Source organism: Seriola aureovittata, chromosome 11 (assembly GCF_021018895.1).
Source record: "Seriola aureovittata isolate HTS-2021-v1 ecotype China chromosome 11, ASM2101889v1, whole genome shotgun sequence".
NCBI classification, from domain to species: Eukaryota; Metazoa; Chordata; class Actinopteri; order Carangiformes; family Carangidae; genus Seriola; species Seriola aureovittata.
Window position 1 is genome coordinate 26,037,687 of NC_079374.1, and position 11,033 is coordinate 26,048,719.

The window sequence follows — 11,033 nt, forward strand, 5'->3', positions numbered from 1 at the left end:
GTAACACATTATTCCAGGTCCATCTTTTATTCATTATCATTTGGCCTCTTAAAACTAGACTACATTACTATTATTACAGTAAGAGGGTGACAACTCTCCACCCAAGCAAGAGTACACTGAGTACCAACTCGTAGCTCCAACATTATTAGTTGAAATATTGAAGAAATATAAAAGAGTTCTTCCTCAAGTCCTACCTCTAAGTTACACTATATGGCCTTAACGGTAGTGGTGTAGCAGTCGCCAAATAGTGCACATGCACATCTGTTTGGACTGTAGAAGGTACAATGTAATGTATAACCATAAAGTTAAAGGACAACCAGTCAGACCAACAACAGTGGATTTTACACTTTATTTGAAAATAAATCTTCAGATAGAATCTACAGTAGCTCTACATGGACAAGTAATGGAGGTCCCATTATTAGGCAACACATATCACCACTTAGGGATAAAATACAAATGTTGAGAATCTTCCAGATTCAAGAGAAGGTGTCCAGACCTCGCTCACTGGCCTCTCATCAGCTTTGAGAAGTGTTTGATAACCTGATGCTGCCTGTTAGATGAGTAATGAAGCATCTCAGGAGGTAGATGCCCAAAAAATGGAGGGAGCTGTCACAGAGAAAAAAATGCAATAAAGAAGGAAATTAGTCTATTTAAACCACAAAGCAGATTAACATTGGACAAAAAACAGTAATATAGACTAAAAGTAGAATAATTAGTTAAGAAAAACAACATTTCTCTTAAGTATAAGTATGAGACTATATTGTTAAAATGAAAATTATGCTGTGAAAATGTACATGTTGCTAAATTTAACATGAACAGGTCAAAACATTATTGTTATTTATTTTTTGCAATCTCAACAAATCCCATGAAAGGAGGAAAACCAACAATCCAAATTAATTCTCATTTGGTGCTGTAGTATATATATATATATATATATATATATATATATATATATATACATACAGCAGTGAAACAAAGTAGCACAGAGGAATAAGACATGAGGCCTTGGACACACACGCAATACTTAGTGGGATCAGCTGATTGTTGGTTTGGGTCTTTTCATGCAATTTATCGACAGTAAGAAAAAAAAAAAAAAAAAAACTATCACCAGTCTTTTCCTGTAAGTGATTGGCTAGAGGAACTGTGAGTCTCACCTGACCAGAAATGGCTGAGGGAAGCAGCTCGCCGTCTGCGTTTTAACCACATCATGAAGATTCAGTAAGTTTGTCAGCAGAGCTCCGCTACCGCATTTGTCAATCTTAGTCACCACCATCTGCACAACAACACGTTTCGCACTGAGATTTACACAGTCTTGAAAAATGTAACAACACAGAGCCATCAGTAAACATCAGCAGGTCATATACATTTACGATAAGGAGTATGTCATCCTCATCTTGTTCTAATTTATCAGTCAACTAAATCACTGCACTAACTCACTGAGCCTTCTCTGCTGGTGCGCTGTGTTGAGTCAGCACAAACAGACTCATTGTGACACCTACTGGCCACTTAACAATACTACTCTACACTGTTGATATTTCTTTATATTGTGGACATAAAGATTTTGGCTTTTTGTATGATTGGTTTTCTACTACTGAGTAATAATACTATAAACATATTATGTGTTTACAATTTTCAAAATGAAGTCTGGAAATTCCTCACTGAAAAGGAATAGATTTAAATGGTTGACTAAATTATGGGCGTCAAGCGGTGCAGTGAGTTGAGCAGGCCTCCCATGTGTAGAGGCTACAGTCCTCGCTGCAGTCGGACCCGGTTCCAATCCCGCATCGGACAGCCCTTTACTGTCATTCCCCCTCCCTCTGCCTCCCCATTTCCTGCCTCTTTCTACTGTGCTATCCAATAAAGGCATAAAAAGCCCCAAAAAATATACTTTAAATGGTTGACTAAATTTAAAACCCATCATTCACTACACTCATGTACTGAGCTACTGGTGATCTGTCCTGTATCTTCTTCCAGGAAAAGCAACAACTTTTTACAATTTGAACGTCACCATTTCAGCTCATGGTTCATGCTACCTCCTTTTTTCAGCAGTGGGAGTTAATCTTAATCTTTGTTAAAAGCCGTTCTGTCACAGTTTTAATAATGGTCAAAGTGTTTAATAACGTGCGGGCATGAATAATTGACGACAGAGAGCGGGGAGAGTGGGGGTGCTTCATTATAATGCCATGGCGGTGGCATTTCAGAGGGGACAGCAGTTTTTAAATGGCTGAGTGGGAGCGTTCAGCATTAATTCAGTGTGGACATAATGTTGAGGACTTAGAGAAGAAGAATGAGTTAAATGTAAAAAGGAGGGGTGAAGTCTGGTTAGTCTCAGTGCTCACAGATGAAACTGTGTCGGCTGGGGCTGAATGATTTGCAAAAACAAAAAAACAAAGCTCACATTGCTATCATTCTGACAGATATTGTAATTGTAATACACCATGATGTCAGAAGATGATTTGCAGTCCAGGGCTTCCTGTAGCACCACAATGCTTTTATATTACATTTATAAAAAGGTCTGTTGTGACACATTTTACCTTTAATCAAAAAATTGCAGCTCCTGCCATTTGGATATTGGACTTGGCCACATTGTGATTTCGATAATATTCTGATTAATTGTTCAGCCCTGGTGTCTGCTAACCTTTTTCCAGTTTGTTTTCCCCACACTTCACATACTTGGTTGGGGTGCGTGTGGTTGGTTACAGGCAGGCATGGGCAGGTACTGTGTGCTGGTGCAATGTGATGTGGGCTGTAAAGCCTTTCATTTCTGTGTTGCAACATGACGCACACCCACACTTCAAATTGCTATTTGGCAAGAGTTGGTAAAGAGCAGCTCATGTCTGTGTCACACTGAAACAGCATTTAACATTTCAAAGCTACAACCAACGATTATTTTCATGATCTGTTCATGATCTGCAGATGTCTTCAAATGTCTGTTTCTATACAGCCATCAATCATATTATTAGAATATATTAGAACATCTGGTGTGAGCGGCTCTCTTCAGCTCAGTCCACATCATCTCTACTGGATTTAGGTCTGGGCTCTGACTGGACCACTCCGACAGGTGGATTTTCTTTGTTTAGCTTAATTGTCCTGCTGCATCAGCAGTTTCTCTTTAGCAGTCAATGATGTGCTGTCCAGGTCCAGAGGCAGCAAACACCCAAATCATGATGCTCCCTCCACCCTGCTTCACCTTTGGGATGATGTTTTCGTGTTGGTGCTCAGAGCGTTTTTAGTTCTTCCCAAACAACTCAACCTTAGTCTCATCAGTCCACAAAATGTTTTCCCAGCAGTGCTGTGGAGCGTACAGCTCCTCTTTGGCCTGAACTTGTCTGGTTGATTCCTGAACAGAGATGTTAACCAGATCATTCTGCGTTTGTGCCATTGGAGTCCTCTTAGCTGGACCTCCACTTCTATGGAGAGTTTCCACAGAACCATTTACAGTTTGTGTGACTGTGGCTGATGAGGATCTAAACTCTTTGAGATGACTCTGTGACCCTTTCAGCTTCATGCTAATCAACTGTCTTGGATTGAAGTCTTCTGAGATCTTTTTCGAGTTCATATCAGCAGATGTTTTTTTGTGAATAACAAACTAAAAATGTTAAAGTGTGGTTCAGTTTGGTTTCATTGACTGGACTCCAGGTTTGCTAACTCATGTCTAGCTTGTTGATTCCATTAGCCAGCAGGGTCTCATACTTTTTTCCTGATAAACATTGAGTGATGTTTTCAATATGAACAAGGACATGTGTTATAGAGTGTTATTAGTAAAAATAGATCGTGTTTGTTTATAACTGTAACTCAGATGAAGATTTTACCATATTTTAAGACATTTTTGGAAAATATAAAGGGTTCACTCACTTTCTCTTGCCACAGTTTTCTGTTTTTACTTATCTAGAAAATCTTTTCCCACCGAACAGAGCGGATGTAACTACTAATGAAGAACATGTGTGTAATCTTACCACATATGGACGTCTGAACTCCTCACACATTTCCAGGGCGATGAGGTCGGCCTTCTGAAGACCAACGCTGCCATCAACCAACAGGAATGTCCTCACAAGACTGAAAGACAAGAAGGACGCATTAGACAACTTCATACGGAACAAAAACCAGACAGGTGGATGTGACTATTTCCAGGTCGTCCACTCATAAACATAAGAGCACAAACTTTTACTAACACAGATCCTCAGGTGTAGAAGACAGGGTCAGTAAAGTAAAGGCAATTTCTCAGGTCAGCTTGGCTAAAAGATCATTTATTTTCCTTCCACATAGACTCTTAAGAGTAAAACACACATCAATTCTAATGGCTTATCTTAACATACAAGTGCAATGACAGATCAATGCAAAATGATTCGCCAACGTTCTGTCACTGATAAAATCATCAAAGTGGCGGCAGATTTATGTTGTGTCAGAAACAGATGTGGCTCTGTACGGTGGCCACTTAGGACATAACGCATGCAAGACTGAAAGCACAAACACACACTCACTGAATACCAAAATGCCCTGAATACGAAAACACACACACACAAAGACAGAAAACACACACAGCGAGATGATGAGCTTCATCTGGAGAAGCAGCAACATCATGCAAACTTTTCAGATTCATGTATGTATCCTAACTTCAACCTTATTAAATCTGCAGTGTGGAATTTTTGTCTCCCCCCTCTGGCAGTGAGAGTTATTACACAATCCCTGTTGAGAAATTTCCACAGTTCCAAGACAATGAGGTAATAGGATAATAATTCCTACCCACGCATTTCCCCGTGGAACCTCCAACATATTGTACGGTGTCGCAAGGGGGGTCACACAATAAACATAAATAATACAGCTGTCCGTCCAGTGCTTGTATTGAGACTCCAGATATGTTTACACTGTACATGTAGACAACAGGACAGCCTCTTCAGCTCTGGCAAACTCACTGGTTGACGCGTCTCTACCGATGTACAGCGTGGGAAAGTCACCTGATTTAAATATCTGTTATACTGCTGAGCACAGAGATATTTACTTGGCACTGATTGGCTTAAACGGCATCAAGTGAACAGCTTGAATGCAACAGATATCAACACTAGACGCAAGATGCAACACTATCCAAGAACTTTCAAAAGACTGTGGGAACTGTCGTCAGTCGTATGTTAAGAAGTTGATCAATGGAGAACAGTTTTTAGCGAGTTCTGTTATTGGTGTTCAAGAGAAACCATGTGATAGGAAGGTTACTTATGGTCAGTCAGAGTGTTACTTTGGTCCTACAGACATCAGTCACATGTATGAGGGCTAGTAATTCTCTCTGTGCTGAGATCACGCAGTGTGACTCCACTGTAGATACATGTTACTATTAAATGTTGCTTTCTCAGCCACAGTGAATATCTCACTTTTTCCTTGTGTAAAGATACGGCTCCACCATTTCCACAAAGTCTTTGGGCGCTCTGTGTCCATAGCCCGGCATGTCCACGACGGTGAAAGCTTTGCCCACTCTGAAGAAGTTCATCTTCTTTGTGTGACCCTGAGAGGGAAACACCGAGAGAGACACAGAGGTCACAACAGAGAAATACAAGAGGCGCTAAACTGCAAACAAGGGTGAAGATTGTTGTGATGAGAACACACTCTGTACACGGCATATACCAAGAAGCCAGAGGTGCCGGTAACAGCAACATGAGCGTCAATAGAAAGAGAAAAAGAGAAAAGGAAACTTTTCAATACCTGACATGAAACCTGAGTTTCAATACAGATAGCAAAACAAAAACTCTTGACTCAATATGACGGTATACACTGCACAACGGTAGAAATGTGTCCAGCAGTAGATATTTGGCAATACTGCTTCCGCCGCTGCTGCACCTATCCCTCAGTGTCTGTGCTACATATTCAGTGATCTCATCGTTCCAGCTGCTTCGCAAGGTAACGTGATTTGTGCCGCAGGACCGCTCATTTTGTTCATGTGACGTGAGAGCGACAGTCAGTGGCAGTTTGCCAACCCCAAACACTTACTGTATCATGATATATACTTTTGCCGAGATATAAAATTACATTTACTGTGATAAAAACCCACCTCAGCCACCTTTAATCAATCATTATAATTCTTAATCCTGTAATTCTTCCACAAATATAATAAACAAGAATTTTGTGTACATAATATAGAATAAAATTAGCAACTGGGATTTTGATTTGAAAAAAAAATTAAAAATTTGAAAAAAACATGTTTTTATATTAAAGCAGAAATGTATACAAATATTGTATATGGTACAACAGAAAACAACAACTTCATTCAAGCTTGATCAGATATGTAGTTACTGCTCTTTGGCTCCGTAGGACAGTATAAACCCTAGAACTGAGACAGATAGACTGTGTGTTGTTTGAAGCTACTCACTGGAGTTTTGGAGATTCTGACTTCCACCTCAGGAGACAGGGAGAACAGAGCTTTGATCAGAGACGACTTTCCCACGTTGCTTCTGCCGATGAAACACACCTGGGAACACACACACACACACACACACACACACACACACACACACACACACACACAAACTGCTTCACACAAACTTCCTGTATTTTGCAATATTGTGCTGACTTACGATGATTGAACCTCCTGATATTAATTCAGTGATCTGTGCTGTAAGATTTTGTGCTGGAATATTTTTCTCCTCATTCAGTGAATCACTCAGCTGCTCTGTCTGTTACGGGCTGCTGCGACCGGCTGCCACGCTCTCGCCGCTGCAGTACCACGATCGCAGAGTCCCGCAGAACGCGGCTCGGGCTCATCCATCTCTCCGACACAGGACAGATGGATGGAGGTTGGCGCTGCCAGTGAGTTACGAATACATCATCCTCTGACAGGGCAGAGGGGCAGAATGGTAACTAACTCGGCATGCCAAAGAGACCCTGTTGTCCTATCAACACAATGTTCCACTCTGATCCCTCCAGTGAACACTACTGTCTATAAGGTTATAAATCTGCTCATTTATTATCAAGTGTCAGCTCCTGCTTAATTATGTATTTGGCTCCAGGAGGGTAAAGAGACATTACACTACATTTTTCACTGGCTTTGTGTTCATTTTGGGACAAAGAAGGGCAACATGAACAACCTCTATATGTTACACTATGACTCTTTCTTTTAGTTGCTCTGTGTTCATCCTTTCAACTTTAGCTCTGGTCAATAATTATAGTTAAGTTTTAAGCCTAATAACACCATCCTGTTGTCACCAATATGACAGTGACACAACATCCAGAGGAAGCTCTGCTCACAGCTGAACCATAAAGAACAGGAAGTCACTATGAAAAAAATGCAATACAAAGTGGTTCACAGAGGTCCACAGGTGTGGAATGAGCTTGATAACACTATAAAAAATGTCACTATCTCTTCGTCTGTTTTTAAAAGCAACTTAAAGCAGCAGTGATTATTAAAATAAATATAATAATTCACAACTGGTTATTGTTTATCTTGCCTTTTGGATTAATGTTTGGACTGATGGGATAGATGTTTTGGAACTCTCTCTTTTTAGGGTTGTAGGTATCTCGTGTAATTGTATTAGTACATCCAGTGACTGGGCCCCTGCTCACAAGCTTCTGGAGCTCATTGGTGTCCCATTTTCACCCATTTTCACCCATTATTATCATGTTTTGTGAGCTTCTACTTGTGTTTTATTCTGATTTGTGTGAAATGAAATGAAGTGGGGAAATGCTCAGACTTGAACAATAAACAACATAACAAAAACAAATTTTCTCCCTCATAATTAAAATGACACTTCAAAATCTATCATGTCATGTAAATGGGATCTGAATCTTATTTTGGACATGTATTTACAGTACACTGCATCAGATGAACAGGAAGATGTTTGGTGGCACTTTCTTCCTGGATAAAACATTCCCTCTACAAAGAAGCAGCTGTCGCAGACCACCACAGTGCTACCATGCTACTCGCTATATGATAAGAAAGAAAGGAATAATTTAAATTGCAGCTTACACCAATTGGTGTTCTCTCTACCTACCAGTTCATGAGGTTCCTTTAGCAGGCTAGCCATTAGCATTCAGACCTAAAACAGCCATGCATCAGAACAACGCAAGAGACTACAGTGATGGGATACTGGTAAGACATGAAATACAATCCAGGAAGTCCAATGGAATAACAGATCCATGAGTTTGAAGGCTCTGCAGCAGTTCGTAATGCACTAAGACAAGATTTTACGACTCTACAACAACTAATGTATCCTTTATTGCAACGACTGCCAGGTAAACATCACTAATACTCTGTTCAGTCACAAAGTATTCTAGTGTCTGCTTGCTTGTATGTATGTTATTGGCCGACGCAGCACCTCGCCAGTTGACGTCATACTGCGGTAAAAGTTTAGCCTGATTCAACTTTTTGGTCAAGGACCACTGCTGAGTAACGAGCACTGAATTTACTTAAGGAGAGCAATGCTCCTTGTTAGTGACTCTTATGGTTTGGGACGGTGTTTTATTAAGAATAAAAATACATGTGGTCACATTCCTCCGCCTGTTAGTCTGCACGTCAGATCAGTCAGTACACTGGTGTTGAAGGCAGCCTGCACAACTCAGACCTGTGGCTCACATTATCACAGTCTGTTCAGCTCCTAAAAGCTTTTGTTTGTCTGCATATGTACACGGCTTCAAAACAGAAAAGTATAGGGTTGAAAAGAAATCATTCCCATCAGGTTACTCAAAAAACCTGCAAGTTCTTTTTGCTTAAACCTTTGAAAATAATCAGACCTTAAAAAAAATCTTATTTATATATATAAATATTTAGACATGTGTAAGAGTCTGTTTGGAGCGGACCTTTCATTGGTGAACTGACAATCAGATATTACAGGAGGGGAAATTGCACCTGTGCACTAACATCACCCTAATATTAATAATTAATATTTATTATATTATATTTATTCTTCTATTTTTCTTTGTATAATTTATCATTACTTAAATCTTAGTTTTATCTAGTTACTGTTCATGTAGAGTAAGAATTATATGTATTAATTACAAAGAGCAAAAAAAAAGAAAAAGATAAAGAAAATCACATTCTACCACTACAGATGACCATTATATCTCAGTGAAACACCAAGTGTTTTGAGGACATAATAAGAAACTGACAAGAGGTGCATGCAATTTGAGATGGTGTTTTTTATATATATATATATATATATATAAATAAATAATGTTATGAACAGTTTTCTCCCAGTGGTGCACAACAGCCATTTAAACTTTCAATTTAAAAAAAATAAAAAATACATACATAACTTTACATAACTCATAAAATGAATTCAGTGGCACAGTAGGACCAGCACACACACACGTTTTGGGAGCACTGACCATGACAAAGCTGTTAACAGTCTGACTATGGCTGCACTCACCTCTGGCTGTCGCAGTGCAGGAACATGGTCCATCCTCTCTGCAGAGCTGTAGTAATCGATCTTATGAGACTGTGAAGAGCAGAAGAGCTTTTCTGCTTTAACCATGTCCTCCACACTGGGATGAAAGAGCTGGAATGGTGTCCTGTCCACAGACCTGAAAGTTTAGTTCCATATAATAAGAAAGAAATCAGCTGAGGGTATAAAAGAGCCTATATTTTATGGCAGTACAAAATCTTGTACCCACTATCTCTACAAAAACTGCAGTACCTGTCCAGGTATCCCTCCAGCTCACTAAAGGGGTACAGTAAGCTTTGGACTTTCTTTGGGGGAAGGTTTGTGGCCTGCTGGAGAGAAGACAGTTTGTGGACGCTGTGCCGGGAAACAACACAAACCTGAGTCCCAGGCTGAAGCCACAGTCCCAACCGGAGACAAAACATGTTTCCCTGCTGAAGTCAGACCCGCCTGCAGCACAGACACAGACAACTAGTGTTACCGTTAGAGTCATACAAGTGCAGCCACATCTAATCAATTTAGCTGCTTCAATTTGAGTTGGGGCTCTGCTGGAAACCCTGCTCAAGTTTACACTACACGAACCAAAATTATGGAAACTACCAGAAGATAAATCATTGAACTGACGTGTAAATTAATGTTGCAGTCTACGCACTGACCAGTCTGTTTGCTGTCAACACAAGGGTGAGACAAATGTAAAAGGACTGAAGATGCAGTTCATGTTAAATTACCTCCTTTAACAACACCACACCAGCTTCTAGTTATTTCAGAAAAACACCACACATGTATAAACACAGTATTATGTCCCTGAACAGATAACGTCAGGGTCACGTAGACACACCGGTATGCTAGCAAAACATTAGCATTACATGCACAATATCTATGAAATGAACGACATATATTTCGAAACGCTGGTTCATTTCATGAGTTACCTCTACTCCAACATTTCCATCACTCAGTCATCAATTAGTCTGCGTAGTTTAGCTACAACTGCACTGCGCGTTGTTTACTGTTTTCGTCTTCCATGTTGAGTGCAGCGCTGAAATGAGTCCGACTGAAAACACGTCATTTTACCGATATTTCCTCTTCAAATGAAAACACTATCTAACAATCTAGCTATCGATTTTTATATGATTATTATTATAAGAGTAGTTGCAATGTTTTTTTTATATAGAAATATTACTGTATTCTGTGTCAGACAAGTAGGTTTGCAGAATAACTCCAGCTAATGGTGATATAAGGCTATAGATTTAAAGTCAAACCCTTATGTATTTTTTTAGATTGCTTTGTTACATCCCACCATTCTGCAGTGCATTCAGACCCCATCATTTTTTTCACATTTTGTTATGTTGCAGTCTTATGCTAAAGTCGATCATTTTCCCTCATTAATCTACACTCAATATCCCATAACAACAAAGTGAAAACAGAATTTTTAAAATATATAAGAAAAAACTGAAATATCACACTGACATAAGTATTCAGATAGGGCCTACATCATGTTAGTATGCAGTGCACACTTTTGGTCTGAAAGATGCACAACACCAAAAACTGGAAAACTTGAAATAATCAATACATTTAGAGGTCTGTACCCAGAGGGAGAAACTGTTGTTTGGGTTAAAGGCCCGGTCACAGAGGAGCTAAAACTGAAAAAACACTACCTTGAATTGCAGATTTTCA

At 39.6% G+C, this 11,033-nt stretch overlaps 1 protein-coding gene across 1 annotated transcript; it reads right to left on the bottom strand.

The window, feature by feature from the left end:
* Positions 1 to 335: 335 nt before the first annotated feature.
* Positions 336 to 10,447, bottom strand: gtpbp8 (GTP binding protein 8 (putative)). Its single transcript, XM_056390279.1, has 8 exons — positions 10,289 to 10,447; positions 9,615 to 9,809; positions 9,348 to 9,501; positions 6,356 to 6,454; positions 5,364 to 5,494; positions 3,957 to 4,056; positions 1,155 to 1,273; positions 336 to 606 (listed from the first exon to the last, which is right to left on the bottom strand). The coding sequence occupies exons 2-8, from the start codon at positions 9,782 to 9,784 to the stop codon at positions 516 to 518; spliced, it is 864 nt and encodes a 287-aa protein (XP_056246254.1). The 5' UTR covers positions 9,785 to 9,809; positions 10,289 to 10,447; the 3' UTR covers positions 336 to 515.
* Between the last annotated feature and the right edge of the window lie 586 nt (positions 10,448 to 11,033).

What these genes read in the sequence shown, in the direction of transcription:
- gtpbp8 (XM_056390279.1), bottom strand. Translation starts at nt 9,784, where the DNA reads ATGTTTTGTCTCCGGTTGGGACTGTGGCTTCAGCCTGGGACTCAGGTT. An exon ending in TATCTTTACACAAGGAAAAA is followed by an intron (nt 4,057 to 5,363) that starts GTGAGATATTCA and finishes CTTGTCTTTCAG; the next exon opens with TCTTGTGAGGACATTCCTGT. An exon ending in CCTCAGCCATTTCTGGTCAG is followed by an intron (nt 607 to 1,154) that starts GTGAGACTCACA and finishes TCTCTGTGACAG; the next exon opens with CTCCCTCCATTTTTTGGGCA.